Below are 21,451 nucleotides of genomic sequence, written 5' to 3'. Positions count from 1 at the left end.
GGTGTGAAGGATAACTTTGATCTGTTCTAGGAGGCTGCTCGACAGCTTGAGGATAAGTACTTTAGAAAAAGTTGGAGCAGGTCAGAACCGCATCAAATGCAGAAGGTAGACAATGGCTCACAGGTTTGATGAGGGATTTAGAGAAATGGACAAGAGCTCACAACGCCGGTGGATGTAGGTACGAGTTTCAGTGCAGCAACATAGCGGAGTCATTCAATAAGTTGCTATTGGGGATATGTGGTACGCCCGTGAATGCAATCATTCAATTCACCTTCTACAAGCTTGTTGCCTGGTTCAACGATAGACACGCCCATGCATTGAAATTGTGGAGTGATGAAAGATATGGGCTCCAAAACCAAAGGCACACCTAGAGAAGGCAAATGAAAGGGATGGCACACATGAGGTTACATGCTTTGACCACGCCATAGGGACTTATCAGGTCAAGCATAGGGGCAGTACAATGTTCGACGGTGAGGTCCGAGAGTCGAGGATGCATGTGGTTATCCTCCAAGATTTCACATGCACTTGTGGTCAACCAAGGCAGTATCACTTTCTATGTTCCCATTTGGTGGCAGCAGCTAGGCATCGCAACTATAATATCGAGAGCAGGATACCTCACGAGTTCAGTGTCGACACGCTTGTGCACACATGGAGCCCCTGCTTCGTGAATTTCCAGGACCCTAGAGAGTGGCCTCCATATGATGGGTCAAAGTACATTGCGGATCTAGCTTACCATTGGAACAAGCATGGATCAAGGAAGAGGACGAGGCATAGGATGATTATGGATCAGATACCCAGAAGAACGAGGCGTGGGAGAGGAACCCCATTTCTTACTGACCCCGAGCAGTACGAGTGTGGCAAGTGTGGTAGACTAGGCCACAATTCACACACTTGCCATTGGCAGATTAGTGAGGTGCGACTATTGGTTGTTTTCATTATTTCATATTTGTCATATTCATTTAATTAATTATGCATGTCTCAATTTATGCATGTAATTGTGTCAATTACTTGTACATTTCTAAGTTCATGTTTCATTGTATATTGAATTTCTATTTCATTGACTTTTTTGTAGGATGGCACAATTCCACCTGCTTGACCCTGACGTACGAGGCGACCCACCGAGGACGTCTCATAGTAGAGGGGTAGGTAATAATCTATACGTTTTGTTCAAATTTTTGTGAGCGTACATGTGTTCGTGAAGTAACGGGAGACTATGTTTTATTCCATGCATGACCATCCGCTCCTTTGTCCTAGAACCCACAATGGGTTCTTGGACATGCAGTACGACAACAGGTATACTCCTTTCCTGCAGAGAGCTAGCCTGGATGTCATCTCTTTTTAGGTTCGTCGTGGGTTGCCCAAGTTCAACTCAGTGGCCATAACTACGTTGGTTGACAAGTATTATCTTCAATCATTGCCTCCATTCATGGTCATTTGTTCATGCGCTTGCCTTTTTGACATGTAATCTTGCTTTGTCTAAAATGTAGGTGGCGGCCGGAGACTCACAGCTTCCACTTACCTTTCGGAGAGATGACAGTCATGCTCCAGGACTGTCAGAAGATGCTAGGCCTCAGGATTCACGGCAACGCAGTCACTGGGCAGTGCAGGTCAAAATGCTGGAGAAACACGAGTAGAGGCCTTCTTGGGTGTGAGGTTGGCGAGCAAGGGGCTCACACTTCTAGAGTTCTAATCTCCTGGCTCCGGCAAGAGTTCGCACAGTGCCCCAAGGAGGCAGATGAGGAGACAGTTGGGTACTACTACAGGGCATGGATCCTACACCTGTTTGCCTGCTTTCTCTTCCCTGACGCCATGGGTGACATTGCATCATGGATATGGGTCCACTGCCTCAGTGACTGGGACCAGGCGGGTCAGTACAGCTAGGGCTCTGCAGTCTTGGGTTTTCTTTACCAGCAGCTTTGCGAGGGGTGTCGTTGGACTTCATCCACAGTGTCACTTGGTGGATGCGTGTACCTGCTTTAGTTGTGGATGTGAGCTCGTCTACCAGTTGGGCATCCCGAGGTTCTGGCTCATTGTGAGTGGTTCCAGGTCAGCCTCCACATCGGTAGCCGACGTGGGCGTACCTTTGGGACCAGGTTAGGGTTCCACACGCGAGGTTACAACGAGCGTACATTGAGTTCACGAACGAGCTAGACATGCTCATGACGTCTAGTGTAAGTAAATTTTATTTCCCATGCTGGTTTGAAATGGTTTAGTATACCATCTAACATCTTGTTTGGACATGTTGCAGGTGTCGTGGGAGCCGTACGATGGAGAGGGGGCACTTCCTTTTCATTTGAGCAACATGTGTGGGTGCGACGACGACTTCTATAGGATGAGGTGCCCTCTAATCTGTTTCTATGCTGTCGAGTTTCCACCTGCCAGATAGAGTTGCACGCCAATTTGGAGTGAGACAGCTTTGGCCAACGGCTCCGTTCTCGACTAGCGTTGACTTACACAAGTAAGTGTTTTGCTATTTCAAATGTCTCGTGATGGTCCATTTCCATTAATATGGTGACATGTACATGGATTCAAGTAATGATGACATACGTACAGGTTGGATCGTCAGAAGAACAGAAAGATTTTTGACTGGGAGAAGCACCACCAGTACTACATTGAGCAATGGGAGCAGATGCACGACAACATGGACGAGAACAACAGAGCCACACACGAACCGTGAGTTCAGGCGGTACCAAGCTTGGTACCAACGTGCGACATGTTGTAGGCTGAGGCTACAATGGATAGAAGATGACTACACTGACATCGAGTCCTCCGACGATGAAGACACGATGTACGACTAATCTACTCATGCAGGAAGGCAGGTGGAGGCAGGACCAATCTTGAGAAGAGTGGTAAGTCAATTGCCTTATTTTTCTACGTTAAGTTGTATACCAGTACATTATGTGTTAGAGGTATCTATTTTAGTTAGTGCCACCTTCGAGCCGTAGCATCCTTATAATATGTTAGATTCTTGTACAAAAGAAAACAAAACCTGTTGCTATCTGTTCAGAAGTATTATTGCTGAGAACTTTGTTGCAGGGCAATACCCTCAAATACTCCATTGAAGACATTGAGCGCTTTCGTCGGAGAGTTAGGGACGACGACACGCGTAGCTTCCTAGATGTAAGATTCAAAATATTCTTTCAAACATATTATTAATACGTTAGATTCTTTCAGTTAACTTAATTTTGTAAAATAGAGGCTGTCACGTCGGCTACGCCGTGCGGCTGCTCGTTGTGGTTGCAGGACAGACACGATGCAAGACGTGTACATTCCTTCCATAGGCAGAGGAGACTTAGGTTCTTCTAGCCAAGCACCTACAGGGGACGAGGACGAGGATGAGGACGTGGACGACGATGACGTGGACCAGAGGCACGATGAGCTTGGCACCTCTCAGCTCTAGGATGCTCCCTTGACTCAGCCTACACAGCCTCCAGGCACTAGGTGACGCCGTCCACCTGGCCCTTACACTCCAAGTATCAGTGCTCTTGGTCACAAGGGTAAGGGTAAGACTAGGAGATAGTGAGGGTTTGTGGTAGATGTTAGTATGTACTATTATGAATTTTGTAGTTACTTTCCTATAACTATTTGGGACTGTATGGATATTGTGGACTATTTGGACTATGCAGGACATGTTATGTTGATTGTGATGTTCGATGTGGTTGTATTGTACTCTTTGGACGATTAAATGTTTGGATTATATAATGATGTCTCTGTTTGTAACTGTGGATGCTCCTGAAATAAGGAAAACTCTTGCAAATTTTTTCCGTGAATCATTAATTATACTACACTGCTAAAAAGGCACAAATGTAGTACATAGATTAAATGTAAATTCATTAGAACATGTATAGTCCAATCGTATCGTACAGACGCTTTGCAGATGAATCTAGGCTTTTCAGCAACAGTGAACGAATCTAGGCTTTTCAGACAATGAAAATAGACTTCTTCAGTTACAAGGACAAGGAGTACGATGAATGGCAGTGATTTATCACTTCACTTATATAGTACACCTATAGCATCTAGGCTTTTCAGTAACAGCGAACTGAATCTAGGCTTTTCAAACAATGAAAATAGACTTTTCATGTACAAGGACGAGGAGTACGATGACAACAGTAATTTATCACTTCACTTACATAGTACACCTATAGCATCTAGGCTTTTCAGTAACAGCGAACGAATCTAGGCTTTTCAGACAATGAAAATAGACTTTTCAGTTACAAGGACGAGGAGTACGATGACAACAGCGATATATCACTTCACTTACATAGTACACCTATAGCATCTAGGCTTTTCAGTGATTTATCATGTCAACGACGAATAGACTTTTTAGGAAATAAATCTAGGCTTTTCAGTGTCCATTGAAATAGGCTCTTCAGTGAAACTAATTAGGCTTCTTGTGACCAGTTATAACACATTGAAACGGCAACTAAACCTGCCTCTGCCTATATATACGCAATGCTGGATGCATTGCTACTTACTTCCCAACTAGTATTTTCTTTCGTTGCAGTACCAATGTCTAGAGGGTCGTCCAGAGGGAGAGGAAAGGTGAAGGGAACTACCATTGTGTGGGAGGGTTCTCTTGGTCCCTAATTTCTTTGAGGAAGCTCTTTATGAGAGATTTCCAGTTGAGAGCAAAAGTGATTTCACCAAAGAGGCACCACTGAGAGGATACGATGAACGGAAAGAAGAGTGGCCAAAATGCATGCATGGTGAGGACTACCTAGTGCAGATGTTCACCAAGGGAATAGATGGAGGTCGTCGTTTCTTCAAATACCCGCGAGCATGGGTAATTGCTATTACTATCTGTTTCTTCAATATGTTCCTCTTCTATACAACTTACATGACATACTTATTGCAGTCTTCCTTGGCCAAAGAAAACTGTGGGTTCACTAGGTGGGTCGATCCTCGACCTATTTATCCGCATGCGGAGTATATCTACTACCTATAGGACCATATCTTCGATCTAGAAAGAGAAGTTAGCAGCGGTTACAATGACGACGAACAGGACGACAACAACAATGGTGCTGATTCACAGGAGGCACTCTGCAATGATCCATATTGCACCTGCCCTAACCACAAGAACAAGGGGCCTCCACCATCACCCCCGCCACCACCACCACCAACAATGGGAGGCTACTGTGGAGAAGGTGCAACACAATTTGCTATGTGGCCACACTACTAGGACGACCCTATCTTATTCACATGGCACTATCCATATGTTTGTTGTTTGGTTTAATTACCTAAGGCATGTTAGGTTTAGTCGAAGGAACTCTGTACCCTAGTTCGGTACATGTTCTCACATGTCATTTCATGTGTTTTGTGTGTTGAATTATATAATGCCCTACTTCGTTAGGTTGTGTTTGTAGCACGTGATCACATTTCACTACGTTCGCAACATTATACTGAATATTATGACCACAAATAATGAAAACAACTACATAATGAAAAGTCCAATACTATGCCACATTAAACAACACAATAATACTAGAAGTATGTGCCGACAGTAGACAACATTGTTCATGAATAAACCATAGAACTAGCAAGTCATGGAGACTACTGAGTGCAACGAGGCCACTTTCCCTTCCTCAGGGCATCGGGATTCTCCTCTATCGCTGCTTTCGCTCGGCGTGCACGCTCAAGCTTCTTCTCCCTCTCCTCCATGTACGCAGCAACACGCCTCCTTTCCTCCTCTTCCTTGTGCTCCTTTTTTGCAGCCTCCTCTCCACGTCTCTTCTCCATCATCTCCTTGTCCTCTGCCTCCCACCGCAACAGTTTCTGCATCCATTCCTTGTCTTCAGGCTTGATCTCAGTGTCGATCCACTGCTCAAAATCACAGAGCGGTGGAGGGGTCTGCAAAAAATGCAATTGTTACAAAACAAAAAAATCATGCAAGATGTCATATGACACAAACATCAATTCCTCACCATCTTGTTAATGCGGCGCTGACGAAGTGTAGGCTCAAACGCAAAATTGGAACACATCCAATACCTCTGCCTATACGTGTCCTCTTCATCGGACTTGGCTACCTTGCAAGGATCGCCGCAAAAGCACATGGGCACTGGAACACCACTAGGCAGAGGCAATGGGTCGAAGGCATTTCCGGTCATCCGGCCATAACTACAATTCAACCAATTTCGTTCTAAGAACCGAAAGCAATTAACATTAAACCATAAACCTAGGGTTTCCCATTTGATGCACAACAATGAACCCATAACATAACAACATGCGCTGAGGTTACCTTGGTTTGCTAGCTTTTCCACGCCTTGGCATCCTACAATTGTATAATACAAATATTAAAAATTACATGAAACCCTAAGTAATGACGATTCTTAGGTTGAAAAATCCAACTAATATATACCGAATCGATGCGAAAAAAAACTAGGAGGGGAGCGAGGAGACCTAGCTCTCGAAGATCTATGGATCAAATCAAAGTTTCTAAGGTCCAATATGTCGATTCGTAAGGTAGGGTGAAGTGGGGAGAGAAAAAAATCCGAGAGGGAGGAGAAAGAAGAGGAAGAAGGCTCGGGCAGGAAGGTTGGGGGCCGGGTTAAAACACCACCTCGGTGCCATAGATATTGGTGCCAAGCTCGGGGCGAAGATCTACAACGCCAAGCTCGGCGCCAAGATCTACGGCGCCAAGCTCGGCGCCAGGATCTACGACGCCGAGCTGCCTGCCAAGTCATCGCCACGTCTGCGTCGAGCCCAAGACCTCGGCGCAAGCAGCGATGGCGTCGAGACGTGTAAGCTCGGCGCCAGCAACGATGGCGCCGAGCTAAGGGTCCAGATTTTGAAATCATACCTCCAGGGGCATATTTGTGAAATTTTTTCAAAAAAGGGCTAAAAAATAAAAAAAAAATTCAGCATATGTTTGCAACATGCGCTGAAAAAGCAACATCACCTTGCTGCTTGGGAATGGAGGCTCGTTGGCGCATGGCGTGTGAAGTTCATCGGTGTAGAGCTCACCTGTGGCGCGGAGCTCGCTGCTTCGATGGAGAAGGCCACGGCAGGTCCCTTGGAGAAGTGCTGCAGCGGGTCCGTGCGTCGGAGAAGTCACGATGGGCGAGAGGCGCGGTGGAGAGGGAGGAAGACGGGCTGCCGTGCTCTGGCGCGAAGGAGATGCCGGTTGGTGGAGCAGAGGCGCGATGGAGAGGGAGGCGCGATGGAGAGGGGGGCACAGTGGAGAGCATCGTTGCCGAGGCAGAGCGTCGTTGCGAAGAGCTATCACGACGTTGCGGTGAGACGAGTTTTTTCTTCTTCTTTTTTTTTAAGAATGGTTGGATGAGCAAATAAGATGCGGTTGCTGGGCTACGTTGCGGTTCACTATCAGCACCATTCGGATGGACGGACGGACGCTCTAGTCCCAGCATTACCCTTCTAATTTTGATTCCAAGTCAGAAAACGATGTGGTGATGCACATATAGCACGTCTTAAAATTCGTGGTAAGTTGCGGGCTTGCGGCATTCAACCAAATGCTCTAGTCACTACAAATATTGTACTCTTGATTCGAGCTATGAAAACGTAAATGTACAGGTGAAGCGGCTTCCAGGCTGTACTTAGCAAGAGCGCCTTGTGCTGTGCTGGTCGTTAGCTTCTCACCTAGAGTCCTAAGACTGTCTCCAGCAGACTACCTATTACGGCACCCAAATCTAAATATGCGTCGTTCACGTCGGTTTGGGTGAAAAAAGCACGGTCCAACGGAGTAGGCAAAGCATAGACCCAATTTGCGTCGGCGTGGAGTGGGAACGCAAATAAGCGTCCTTCTCTCTCCTCGACCCATATCTTTGCCGTGCCCGCACAACTGTTTCGCGGGAGGGGAAGGAAGAGGAAAGCGCACCTGGAAGAGTCCGCCCCACGACGACAGAGATCGGGAAGCAGTCCGCTCCGCGACGGCAGAGATCGGGAAGCAGTTCGCCCCGCGACATGGGCGGCAGGCACGGCATCACCCACGCCAGGCCCCAGTCGATCCGGGGACAGTCGAGCGATGGAGACGCAAAACCCTAGGCCGGCGTTGTCGTCTCGCCAGGGGCCGGCCGGCCAGCCGGGGTAGGTCACCGTGCGGTCGCAGCGCGGGGATCGGCGGCGTTCTGGGTGAGGAGCGAAGAAGAGAGAGATGGGGCAAGAGGAGAGACCGAGAGAGGCGGAGATAGAGGGAGGAAGGAGGGGGAGGGGGAGGGGGCCACCTGCGAGGGCGGCCGTCGCCTCGCCGAGGTCCGGGCACCGCCGAGGTGCGCTCGTGCAGCTGCCCTGTCCGTTTCGAGAGATCAGGAGGAAGAGGGAGGGAGGAGAAGAGAAGTGACGAGGGGAGAGAGAGGAGAGGATGAAATATTTTTATGGGAAAATTGAATCCATACCATCAAAAGAACCAATCTTTAGGTATCTACCATCAAAAGAACCAACTTGAGATATATACCATCAAAAGATCACAATTCTATAGCTATCTACCATTCCGTCTGCTTCCGTCACCTTCAACGTTGGGACAAGGCCGCCGCCGGCAACAGCCTGTTGTGCTTCCTCGTAGTCCTAGATGCGCTCTCTGCAGCAGTTCCGACGGCGGCGGCGGCGGCACGAGCACCAGCACCGGCTCCGGCGGCTCTGGCTTCCACTTTCAGCGCCGCCTGCAGCGGGGCGAGAGCGGCCCCGACGGGCATGTCGCGGCTGGCCAAGAAGCACTTGATGTCAATGCACCCCATATGCTTGAGCTTCTCGATCCCGGTGTCGGTGTGCTCCACTCGGCGGACGTCCTCCCTCCTCGGCTTGCCCCACTTCACCTGGCAATTCCACTTCCAATCCGATGGGCGCTCAAGGAAAAAGAACTTGGATCTCCACCCGCTGCTGCTGCGCAGAGCGCCGGTGAAGAGGCGGCGGCTACCGTCGTGGTAGGGCTGGAAATGGTGCCACCCCGTCGGCTTGCCCTCGTGCCTGTGAGCGCAGATGGTGAAGAAGTACCGGAACACGGACACCAGCGGCTCGACGCCGGCGTCGTCGCAGCGCAGGACGAAGGCGGCCAGGTAGCTCCAGGCGTTGGGGGTGAGCTGGGACGGCGCGAGGTGGTAGCGCCGGAGCACCCTCGCGTAGAAATCGTGGAGAGGGAAGCGCAGGCTGGCCTCGAGCGCGGCGGAGCACACGCACAGCATCTTGCTGGAGCCCGGCGGCGGCGACGTGCAGGCTCTCCACCCCAATTGATGGGCGCAGACCGGCGAGAGCTCGCTGGGCACCCGTGCTTGCGGCACAGAGCGATGAGAGAGTCTTGGGTGGTCACAGTCGACGTGATCTCCGACGCCGCCGGCCACGACATGCTGTGGCCAGCAGCATGGCTGTCGCTGAAGAAGAGCGAAGTGACATCGTCGAGCTCGGCTGCCACCTCGCCGAGGTCCACGATGGAGCTGGACGAGGAAGTCGGCATAGCTGCGACGAGGTGCTGGGGCGCAGATTTAACGTGAACTTCACAGATTTAACGTGAACTTCACAGATTTAACGTGAACTTCACAGAAGTGGTAGATAGCTATAGAATTGTGATCTTTTGATGGTACATATCTCAAGTTGGTTCTTTTGACGGTAGATATCTAAAGATTGGTTCTTTTGATGGTATGGATCCAATTTTCCCTATTTTTATCGGTGTAATGTAGATAATGGGGAAGTGATTTGCGTTGGCTGTCGAAGAAGCTAAATCTTAGGTGTGGACCTCTCTGGTGTGCATGACCAAAATCAGAGAATGCCCTGTGTTTAGGTTCTCGTTGTCGTTGGAGACAGTCTAATCTAAAAATTGCGTGCTCTGCTCGCACGGACTCCTCTCCGGGAAAGGGATGGAGACCATGGCCGCGCTCGCGAGGACGGCGCCGCCCCTTGCCGGGTCCACTCGCCGGCCCTCCTGCGCGCTGCGTCCAACGGCGTCCCTCTCCTTCGGCGCAGCTTCCACGACGCCCCGCGGCCGGCTCGGGCTGGGGCTGAGCACGGCGTCGGCGGGGAGCGGGAGGGCGGCCAGGGCTCGCGCTGTCCCGCGCCGCATCGTCGCCTCCTCGGTTGGTTCCCCCTGCATACTTGTGTCTGATTGTGTACTTGTATTAACTCGAGCGGGTTGCTGAAATGGTGAAGAGTTGATTTTGATTTTGCTGGTTTTCTTTTTGCTTATGTGTTCGAGGATTAGGGCCGTCTCGGAGAGCAATTTTTTATTTGTTTATGGTTTTGGTAACTTTGCTTGATTTTTTGGTATTGGATGAGCTTGAATATGGAGAATTTGTTTCGACCAGGCTAACTAGAAACTACTACTTCATATTCTCTTACCTTTCGGATTATAATCTAGTGCCTCGTGAGTAGGTTATGCAGAGCAGCTGAACTAAAGGAAAATGCACTGCGCAATGTGACATTTTTTTTTCACCTAGGCTTTTAGCATCGATTCTTGAATTCTCTATGATTATTCTGCCATGAGTTAGGAATGAGGTGAAACTGAGCTTTTGGGCTTCCTGTCGCAGTCAATGCTGAAAGTGCACCATTCAGACATGTTCCATTTTGTAAATTATCAAGAGGACCGACGTTTTCATCGCCAATATCAACTTTTTGAGTGGATTCATCTTCTACTTCGGCCTCATCATGTGTTGGACCTTGTGTGGCCCCAGTGTAATGTTCTCCTTGTTTCCTGTCAAAGTTTCACCTTGCTTTCTTCTGATCTGACCAATGCAAGGATACCTGTGGACTGACTGCAGGGTTGCTGAAATTATCCCACCATGTGTTGGACAGTGGACACTTGCAGTAATTTTACAATGGAAGCAAAGTTTTCTCCGCCAACCTATTTTTCAACGGAAACATGATATGTGCTAATTAAATTAAATGGTTTTACACATCTTTGTGATCAACAGATCTCCAAAACATCGCAAAGGCAACTGAGTTATTTTCTAAAGATGTCAAACCTAATCTAGTCCTTCCACCAATTCTTGTTGACCTATAGGAAACTGTTTTCTCCACACAAATCTCAGGCACATATGACTGGATAAATAGTGCTAGTAGTTTTATCCTTTTAGCCTCTGGAAGTCCAGATTCAGGTCATCAATAATTCAGGATCGAAGGCATCATACTTATTCTTTTGTTCTAATGAAACTCAATCATCTTTCTGTTTTCTACAAAGAATTTTAGAACTCATGAAATGTTCAAAAAAAATTTATGATGCTGATATCCTGTGACCTCAATTATGAGATGTTGAGCACTCTACTTTCATCTAGTTCCTTACTTATCCATAATGAGACCTTGCTTAACAAGAACTTACAATCTGTAGGAGGTTGAGCAAAGCTACATTATGATCAAACCAGATGGTGTTCAGCGTGGTCTGGTATGCATTCCCCAGTTCCCCACACCCACACTTTTCCCAGTATGGTGCTATTCCTTACCTTCTTTCATATTTCAGTTAAGATAAAACATACTGTATCTGATGCATATAGGTTGGAGATGTTATTTCTCGCTTTGAGAAGAAAGGGTTTTTGTTGAAAGGCTTAAAACTGTTCCAGTGCCCCAAGGACTTGGCTCAGGTTTGCTTCCCAAAACACATTAATGTTGCAGAACTATTGTGGATCTTGCAAAGCTGCTTATCATTATCATCTTTGGTTGTCAAATATATCTCCCAGTGTTACATATATTAGCTTAGGATCCTTATGTGTATCCTTTCTACACAGAAATACTTTTGAACTTTTATTATATTATTCATCAGTTATTCCCTTATGCCCCGTTTGGATGTAGATAAATTGGAATTGAGTTTTCCCAATTCTGCTGTTTGGATGTCTTTGGCATTGAGTTTTCCCAATTCTGCTGTTTGGATGTCTTTGGCATTGCGAGACGGCATTGACCCCTCAATACCAAGGCATTCGACTACAACTAAAACTGCTCCCCTTCAATACCGAGGCAGACCCCCCCCCCCCCCCCCCCCCCCCCCCCCCCCGCGTATTGTACAGAAACCAGAGCAACGAAGCGGTATCGGAGGAGGATTGAGGAGACGCAAAGAGTCCCGACCACCGCCGCCGTCACCAAAGTCCTGACCACCACCGCCGCCACCAGAGGTTCCCTGCCTACTCCCGGCGGGAGAGCTCGCGCAGGGAGGACGGAGGAGACGCGAAGAGCTTGCGCGGGATCCGTCGAGGACGAGCGCTTCTTCTCAAGTTTGGCCACCGCCGAGTGGATCGATGGGGAGCAGCAGTGAGGAGTGCTGGGATCCCCTTCTTCTCAAGTCCGGCCACCGCCAAGTGCCGAGATCCCCTTCTTAAGTCCTCAAGAGCCGGATCCCCTTCTTCCTCAAGTCCGAACACCGCCTATTGCGGGAATCCCCTTCTTCCTTAAGTCCAGCAGCAGCAGGGAGTGGAGTGCGGCGGCGGCACTAGCACCGGCAGCAGGCGCAGGTCGCGGCGCTGGTCCAGGAAGTGGAGTGCGGCGGCGGGTTCTGCAGGAGTGTTACGGGGTGGGGGAAGGAGTCAATTCAATTTGACGAGATGTACATCCAAACATTTATTTGGTATTTGCCATGTCCTTAGATTCCAAATAGCAATTTCATGTACATCCAAACATCTGATTTGGTATTGTAGCCCATTTCCAATACTACTCTGATTTGGCATTGGAACCCAATTCAATGCCAGCCATCCAATATCTACATCCAAACGGACCCTTAAAGAAGTTCCTGATATTCAGTTAGTTTCATAATTTCACTGTGTATCTTTGATTTTTGGCATCCTAAGTACTGATCTGATGCTGTAATAGCGCTCGATTGGCATTTTTTCTTATATTAAGTAACAGAATGAGTTACTGCCTGAACCATATCATTCTTTTTCTTTGAGTGGCTTCTCTTTCTTGCGTTCTTTTTGTACAATCGTTGATAAAAGACGTTGCCCACATCTCTCTTCTTCATTAACTTCACACTTTCATCTTTTTTTTTAACATTCACTAAAAAGCCAACGGAATCTAGTCAACCTTTTACTTAATTTTTTCTGTACTTTGTTGGTGCACACAATGTTATGTTTTTTTTCACATCAAAATGGACCGATGACTTCATTATGTTGAATCAGCTAACTTATAATTATAATGCCTTTCATATACTGTCTTGTTCACCCTTCCTTTTCTCTCAGGAGCATTACAAGGATTTGAAGGATAAACCTTTCTTTCCTAAGCTGATCGATTACATAACTTCTGGTCCTGTTGTCTGCATGGTATATACTTTTCTTATGAATTAGACATATTTTTCGCAACTCCACACTTTCACCAATGCAGAGTTCACAGCTACAATATTGTTCTCTATCCTGTAAGGCCTGGGAGGGTGATGGTGTTGTTGCATCAGCTCGCAAATTAATAGGAGCTACTAACCCCCTTCAAGCTGAACCAGGAACCATAAGGGGTGATCTTGCAGTTCAAACTGGAAGGTTGGCAGCCATCCTCTTCATGTCTACATATTGTAATATTTAATCATGCAACTCTCCTGTTAAACTTTGTTGGAACATGGTTACATTTTACCTGCATATATCAAATAAATTATGATGGAAACGGAACGTTTCAGGAATGTTGTCCATGGAAGTGATAGTCCTGATAACGGCAAGCGTGAAATTGGTAAGTTCTGCAATAATTCAGTATGATTCTATGTTGCGTTTAGGTGATTTCCTGAGTCAATAATCATTTTAAACAATTGGCACAGTACTGGAATGGCAAGGTATAGTAATGTTTTGTTCAAACTTTGAGAACTGCACTGCGGATTGGATTAGTTGACATGACAATCAGGAGCAGGATTAAAAAAAAAGAAATATATGGTGTCATGTAAATGTACTTAAGGCCCTGTTTGAATCCTTCGGATTCTGAGAATCCAGATAGAAAAAAATCCTAGAATCCCACTACCCTATCCAAACAGTCTAGATTTTATTAGGGATTTTATCTCACAGATTTTTAGAATCCCAAAATCCAATAAAACTGTTGTGATTCTTTTTATCTGGATTCTCAAAATCTGACGGGGTCCAAACGCCACCTTAGTGATATGCAATACATATTAGTTTGGACCTAAATTTGTTTTGGCCTGCCAGCTATTTATTCTTAACAATATGAGATGACGAGCTCAAACTACTTTCCTACTTGCAGGTCTGTGGTTCAAAGAATGCGAGCTCTGCCAATGGGAATCAGTTCAAACACCTTGGCTTATAGAGTAACCCTTGCTAATCATATTGAGAGTTGCATTCACTTTTTTTTTTGTTAAACTTGATTGAAGGAGCCATGTATGAGTATGAATGTATGAGTTTAGTTCGGCTAAGTACATTAGTTCAGGAGGGCTCGAATTATCCGTACCTTTTACCCGGAGGTTCTTTTTACAATATTGAGGATTTTCGCAATTGAAATCTTTGATCAGCTGTTCATGTTGAGAAGCTAATTTCTTCTCACATTTACATGTAAGGTCTTTGAATGAAATACAGGCAAGAAAATTGCAGACCATAGTGCATTTTGTTCCATTTCAGATACAATGGTATACATGGAACATATATATTATCATGAAGCAAAACTGAAATACCCTTCTTGCATGAGAAAGATAAGATGTGGTTGAAAGTAAAATAGTTTTGGCATTGATGGTGAAAGTACTGTATAGCTAAAGCCGTTTATTTTGCACTGCATCAGGTGCAGTTCTTCACAGGTATGTGTCCTGACAAGGTTGTCATCGGCAATAATACCCAGCAACTTTGAAATTAGCTAGCTAATATATATGTCAGTCCTATAAATGCACACAATGACAACAGATTCTTGTCATTTGTAGTAAGAAAATAGAAGAAAAGAAACACAAATACCATAAACACACACAATGACAATGGATTCTTATCATCTGCTAGTAATAAGAAATAGAAGAAAAGAAACACAAACATCATAAATATCCGTGCACCAGTACTGAGGGGGCAATCATGTATTGCATTTTTTTACTTTATTATTGAAAAACAGACACATGAAAACAGAGGATATATAATTAGCATAATTAATAACATGGTCTCCAGGCAAATGAAGCTTAACAAAGTACACACAGGATAAACAAATATAATTTGTGTTTGCTTATTTCAACCTTATGATGACATTTATACCGAGAATCCTGATGGAGCAAAGCGCATGAGGATGTTGGAGCTTTCAGGTTTTGGAGCTGCGATGTCCTCTTACTCAGGTTTCTGTTTCACTTGAGCACGTCCAACTGCCAATGTTTAATCTTCTCCTCTCAAAGTTTCTCTTGTGCTTCATCCACAAGTTCTTTGAAAGTCTTGTGAGGCATCCCCTGCCCCGAACATATCTTGGCTGCGATCTCGTTGAACTGACTGGTCAAATCTTGGTCTTTATCAATCCATTTACTTACCGCCCCGCACAATTCTATCAAGGCCTCCTGCAGTTGAATTCCCTGGTGTTGGTTACCCTTTTGCTGATAAGGGGTAGAGTTGCTTTCCTGTCCATTATTATTATCATGTGAAGAACCACCTTGTTCTAAGTCCGGGCCCTCTGGTGCCAGGAGAACCTTGCCGCCGTTGTTTGCTTCTGTTACAACTTGTATTTCTTCAGTCGTCATGAACCAATGGACAATTTCTTTGAGTACCTGAGGCACCAATAATGGTAGTTCAGACTTCAGAGTGACAACAGTAGTACTCTATACAAATATACATGATGCCAGTAATATAGGAATGAAAGAGATGTTTTACATAAAAAAATGTTTGTGCACAGGTACGTTAATTACCTCTTCCATCACATTGGCGACGGATTTCTTCAGCTCCTTGAGATATTCATCATCCTTGGTGTAATATTGACAAAGATCCTTCAGGATCATTGCTGCATGTATTCTGTATGCCTTGTTTTCGGCACCTGCAACAGTTCTGGCGAGGCTGCCAATAACATAAACAACTGATGGTAGCATACTCGTGTCACTTGCCTCCGGTATCGAAGATATCATGGCCTGCATCTTCTCACCTGCTAATCTTGTGGCGTAGCTACTCTTTTTTAACAAATGAGTGGCATCGCATATCCTGCCAACAAAGTGATAATCTGGCACAAGAAAAATGTGCAGAAGTATCCATACGAATATTTTGCTGCTGCTTGCACCAGGCACAATGGAGGGCAGTGTATGTATATCCACCAGAGGGCGGTGTAAGAGGACCTGTGTGGCTTTTCTTTTCAGCAACACATCACATTTGTGGCACCCCAGGATTCTCATGATCGCTGCTTGGCTGCTGCTTGAGATCTCACTTGTCAGGTTTGTTGTTTCGGTCCCTGCTCCTAGAGTAGCCATGAACCGATTCATGAATTCTAGCGATTCCTCTGCTATGCTGTACCATTCATCATGATGGTCCATGTGGAGCTTGTCTGAGGTTAGGTGCGCCATCATCTTGGATACCAGACCTTCAGTGTTGCTTATGACTCTGCAGTTGTTCTCGTTCACAGCAACCTTCCGGAGGATACGGAGGCCTTGCACCACCAGATCTCTATAGCCCTGGAGCGGGTTACGACTGTAACTTTGATCCGTTGCTCTTGGAGGTGCGTCGACTGAAAAAATGTACGACAGCTCCTCTCCATCTAGGAGCCAGTCCCGCTCGTACTCCTTGGGTACATCCCGACGTCGCTCATATCCCTCAGGTCGCCAACTGTATTCCTCAAATGTGTCGAGCAGGGATGATATGCACTCAATCATCATGCCTTGAGGTAAGTGGTCCAAACGGATGCTGCCAGCAACAGTTGCCACTATCCTAGCAGCTCGCACCCTGATCTCTGTGCTATATGGGCTTGTCGGACCAAATGTCTCTAGCAGTCGCTGGACCACATGGCTGAAGGATGCTGATCCAGTCAGTAGTTGTTTTAGAAGACCTGACCGGTCGCTCCAGTAATCAGTTACTGTGCTAAGAATCAGGATCCCAGAAACGTAGTCATACCTTGACTTAGATTCCATCAACAACTCCACTGCATATGTGACGAGATTCCTTCCTCTCGCAAATGATGGATCCTTCATACATCCTGCCACAGTTTCATCTAGGTACTCCGAAACTAAGTCTCTCTCTAGTGAATAATCTTTGGCCACTAGTTCCACTAGTTGGGTTCTTGCCGCTAAATCATAGATGGACCTGTAGCCGTAAACCACACCTTGGGCCACGGCTAAGGAGTATAAGACATTGAGCGCTGGCTTTAGGTTGGCGCCTCCATCGGGATTACCATAGTCATGTTGTATGAGACGCCATAAAGAAATTCCAGAAGAGAGATACATCCCAAGCATATACAGAACCGCCAGAGGACACAAGACTATACCAAGCACCAGCATTTGGACAACCAATAAAACCAGTCCTACCACGATGCGTGCAACCGATGGTTCAATAATTGGTGATGAATTCATAGAAGTGTTTGTGTGTGTTTTGAATGGTCTCACGACCGCGGCAGCTACAGCAACCATCGAGCCCTTCAAAGTACTGACAACGTCACTTGCCTTTTCCTTTAAAAGGAAATCAAAGACCCTGTTAATAAAGTGTTGCAAGCGAGATTATTAGTTATGGGAAGAAAGGCGAAGCCGTGTGCCAATGCATGAAAGCTACCAAATTGATTTATTGAGGACAATGCGAATCGGTGATGAGTTGGGCAAGTTTATTTATAACAACTAGATAGACACTATAGAGTAGTAGTATTGATTATATGTTATAAAATGAACAAAGAGAAAACACTACAACTTAATATACTTTTTTTTAGTTAGAGGTATTAAGTAGCAATAATTCTTGTCTATTAAGATTCTATATGTATTTATTTATCAGATTGGCTGTGGTATAGTGAATATTTACATTGACCGTTGCGTTAGGATGAAACCAGTTAGCTTCTCCCATCCGACTACAATCAGCAGGCCCATTTGACTCTCTACTCTCTCGTCCGACGGACTTGGATAAAACCAGCGCCTCCCCGCCACCAGCACCTGGCACATGCGTCACGCCGCGCCGCTCCACCGCCAGCACCCGGCTCTAGCGCAGCGCCGCCACCGGCACCTGGCTCCAGCACCGCGCAGCTGCCCAGCTCAAGAGCAGCGTCGCCACCAGCGTCCAGTGCCGCATCATCGATTTCCGCAGCTTCGCTTTGCATTGGGACGTCCAGTGCTGCTGATCCAGTGTGCTTTGGATCGTGTCCCGACCACGATCCTGAGTCCGTACCGCACCGTCCCCGATCTGTGTTCCGGAACAAAAGTTCCGGGAACGCGGAACCCCACCGTGACCCGCGTTATGTGTGGTGTTCGAGTTTGGCTAAACAAGGTCTGTGTCTTTACTACCATGTTTATGCCTTCTTTCCCGTTGTATGAACTTGTCTCATTCCTTTTTTCTTGATGAAAAACTTGCGCTACGGCGCATGTTCATGAAAAAAATGTAGTAGTATTGACCTATTGCTTTATTATAAAAAATAGTGCCTACAATTATATATATCATGGATATTAATATCATTCGTATGTAAGCCATTAAAGAGAGTTTTTTTATGATACCTCAAACATAACATATATATTTATCACTCATATGTGTACTTGATCTATGTGATGGCATAACCTGTATTTGATATTGTCAGTTTTTAATTCATTATTAGTGAAACCCAAGTGGATAATTTATGAGCATTTTTCATGATAGCAGATCTTGGTAAGCTGAGGGCAAATTTTAGTTTTTGTTTAGCATTGACATAAATGGTAATTAGACGCAAATCTAAGGGGTAACTTAGATTGTCCATCATAATGGTAGGTGGATAATTAGATGGAAATTTAGGGGTTACTTTAATGTATATTTTATAATGGCATAAAGGTAATTTATATACAGATTAAGAGGGTACTCTATATTGTTTTTCATGATGGCAGAGGTGGATAATTATTTAGGCAACACAATATAGATCTAATGATTATCATTATCCGTGGTGATTAGAGTCTTGAAAATTGGTGGCTAGATCTTTGTTATTCTTGTGAAGAATTCCTAAGATTAATCTATTTCTCACACGTCTCGTGAGGATTATCGTGAAGGCTCCATTGGGGACTAACAAAATATGTGTTGTCATCCTTTGCACTATAGATCCTTGGCATTACTTTCATAATCTCATGTCCATAGGGGAGGCAGTTGACGGCGTTAGTGAAGACAACATGATGGTGGCAATAGGTACTGTGACGGAAGCAGCTAGGGAGGAAACAAGAGTAGCGGTGGGGAACGAAGCACCCGACCTCACATCACGGGGTCTAGGTTTCCGTCTTTGCCTATAGAATTGTTGACTGAGTTTAGGTTTTGTCTTTGTGTCCATGATCCTCCTACTTAGAAGTCGGGTGGGTATTATATGTAATTGTATTGTATTGTAACACATGCTTTGTTTCCAGCCTATATACACATGAAAGGTCATACGACTCAAAGGGTACGGGATGTTTTCCAAGTTTCTACACTTTAATAAAAGTAGAGTACCCTCTAGCCATGCAAAGGTTATCACACTAAATAGTTCAGATTGATTTGATATGAAATATGGACTGATAAATCTAATGTACAAAGATGAACGACTTAATTACTAAGGAAGTAAGGAAACTAACCCGGCAGTTTGGACTAGTGTGATAGCTGTGAGACACCAAAAATCCTTCTTCTGCAGCATGGAGACGAAGCCACCGAGGAGGACAACCGTGGTCCATGTAAGCACCAGCAAACCAAGCCCCCTCACACCCATCGACATGTATCCCATGAATATTGCATAGCTGTTGATGCTCTCAACCTCAGGCCAACTCTTGTCATTGATGGAAATTTTTTGACGGGCCATTATTCTTCTCTTGAGGTTTGGAGTCTCTGTTGGTCAAATGAAAAATATGCAAAACGACTTAGAAGACTTGATAAGAAGAGGGTCTCTTAAATGTCTCTTATTTTTCCATCCCTCTTAAACAAATGACCCATATGAGCTGTTAGGTTCAAGATGGTAGTAAAACTCCTTTTTATAGTACATATATAAATTAAAAAAAGAGAGAAATGGACTATATACCCATGAAATATGAGACAACAAAGATATACTAGATAAAAAGTGGAACATGCCGTACTATTGTTACGTTCGACTGCATTATGGATTTATGGCTTCCTGTCTCATTCGTCATTACCATATTCATCCAACAAGTCATCGGAGGGGATGGCCATATGGCCTGTGTGCTACAAACGATTATGACGCACACACGTCAATTAAATCTGACGGATGCATGCATGCATGCATGTCAATCAAATTTGTATCACTACTTTTGCAAAGAGAAGAAACAGAAGAAAAGAAAAACCCTGAAGTGAAATTAACAGCGCTGATTTCACTAACCTGCAGGCTTCAGGAATATTGGGCAAGCACAGAGATAACGATCGAGGCCTCCTTGTTCGAATTCAAACTATATATACCGGATGTACAGCGAAATGCGCAGCCAGATGGATAGATTCAGCAGATGATGGGGAGAGGAGAAAGCCTGATGAAATAAGCTAAGGTTTCGGACAAGATAACATGCACCCTGGCAGGGGGGAGAGGAAAGACCAAAGCTTAAGCCAGCATTCCAGATTCTTGGCAGTATTGATGAGGCAAAGAATAAATAAAAGAGAAAAAGGAATGTAGGAGTGTATCTATCCTAGCTGGGAGGGAGACGAGAGCAAGCAAAGGTTGCTTACAGTCTGAAGCATCATATCACTCCTCTACTTTTGTGCGTCTCTGCCTCATCGCCGCCAATCCGCCACACCTCTATCGCACAAATGCACTGCAACGGTACAGAAAGCTTGGATCTGAAGCTACGTTGTTATCTCGGATGATATTGAGGCAAAGGAGAGAAGATCCAACAACATATGGTTAATTGTTTAGTAACGCAAAGGCCAAAATGAAAAGGAAAACTTATGGAACATATATAGCAATGAATCGGTAATTAAGCTCGTACTGATTCAGTTCAAACTTCAACTGTGAAATTAACGAACAAATGGCAGATATATATAATTCGGATGTGACAAATGCACTACTGCACCGGCAGACTCAGGCCGTGTGCGTGCATCACCAGAGACTGAGGCTACAAGAAGTCTCCACTAGCCGTACGGGCAGCGTTGGACCACAAGAGCAACAAGGCCCAGCTTGGGCGTCTTTGGAGTTTGGACCACAAGAGCAAGGACTCTTGTGTGCTTGTATGCACTGAACGAGTGAACGAAACTGAGCCCATATACCTGGATTCACTTGTACTCCCTCCCGCAGTGCTAGGCCTGGAAAAGCTTCTTGGGTTCACAGGCGCCCAAGCTCATAGCAACCGAAGCCGTCGTAGTTTGCTCATAGCTGTAGTTTGCTCAAGTTCTTTGGTTTGCACCTTGCTTCGAATCTTGCTTGTTTTGCTTCTGTGGTGTTCTAAGTCACGAGAGGTGCTTTGAGTCGAAACAGGGATGTAGGCCAAGTTCTCGGGAAGAATTATTAACGGCTCTCATTCATCCCCTCTGATGGCTGTTTCGGTCCTTCAATGTGTCAC

At 45.6% G+C, this 21,451-nt stretch overlaps 2 protein-coding genes across 2 annotated transcripts; one reads left to right on the top strand and one right to left on the bottom strand.

The window, feature by feature from the left end:
- Positions 1-9,719: 9,719 nt before the first annotated feature.
- LOC136504847 (uncharacterized) lies at positions 9,720-14,454 on the top strand. Its single transcript, XM_066499876.1, has 7 exons — positions 9,720-10,016; positions 11,264-11,317; positions 11,427-11,513; positions 13,095-13,175; positions 13,273-13,385; positions 13,520-13,569; positions 14,089-14,454. Exons 1-7 carry the CDS (start codon positions 9,801-9,803, stop codon positions 14,154-14,156), a joined length of 669 nt encoding a protein of 222 aa, XP_066355973.1. The 5' UTR covers positions 9,720-9,800; the 3' UTR covers positions 14,157-14,454.
- Positions 14,455-15,196: 742 nt separating this feature from the next.
- LOC136503814 (uncharacterized) lies at positions 15,197-20,402 on the bottom strand. Its single transcript, XM_066498772.1, has 4 exons — positions 20,284-20,402; positions 19,532-19,778; positions 15,704-17,462; positions 15,197-15,565 (listed from the first exon to the last, which is right to left on the bottom strand). Exons 2-4 carry the CDS (start codon positions 19,750-19,752, stop codon positions 15,197-15,199), a joined length of 2,349 nt encoding a protein of 782 aa, XP_066354869.1. The 5' UTR covers positions 19,753-19,778; positions 20,284-20,402.
- Positions 20,403-21,451: the final 1,049 nt, after the last annotated feature.

The sequence above is a fragment of the Miscanthus floridulus genome, chromosome 14 (genome assembly GCF_019320115.1).
Source record: "Miscanthus floridulus cultivar M001 chromosome 14, ASM1932011v1, whole genome shotgun sequence".
NCBI lineage: Eukaryota > Viridiplantae > Streptophyta > Magnoliopsida > Poales > Poaceae > Miscanthus > Miscanthus floridulus.
This window is presented reverse-complemented; position numbering and strand designations above follow the sequence as displayed.

What these genes read in the sequence shown, in the direction of transcription:
- LOC136504847 (XM_066499876.1), top strand. Translation starts at nt 9,801, where the DNA reads ATGGAGACCATGGCCGCGCTCGCGAGGACGGCGCCGCCCCTTGCCGGG. An exon ending in GCCGCATCGTCGCCTCCTCG is followed by an intron (nt 10,017 to 11,263) that starts GTTGGTTCCCCC and finishes TACAATCTGTAG; the next exon opens with GAGGTTGAGCAAAGCTACAT. An exon ending in CTTGCAGTTCAAACTGGAAG is followed by an intron (nt 13,386 to 13,519) that starts GTTGGCAGCCAT and finishes GGAACGTTTCAG; the next exon opens with GAATGTTGTCCATGGAAGTG.
- LOC136503814 (XM_066498772.1), bottom strand. Translation starts at nt 19,752, where the DNA reads ATGGCCCGTCAAAAAATTTCCATCAATGACAAGAGTTGGCCTGAGGTT. An exon ending in ACACTAGTCCAAACTGCCGG is followed by an intron (nt 17,463 to 19,531) that starts GTTAGTTTCCTT and finishes CTTTATTAACAG; the next exon opens with GGTCTTTGATTTCCTTTTAA. An exon ending in TCGCCAATGTGATGGAAGAG is followed by an intron (nt 15,566 to 15,703) that starts GTAATTAACGTA and finishes TTGGTGCCTCAG; the next exon opens with GTACTCAAAGAAATTGTCCA.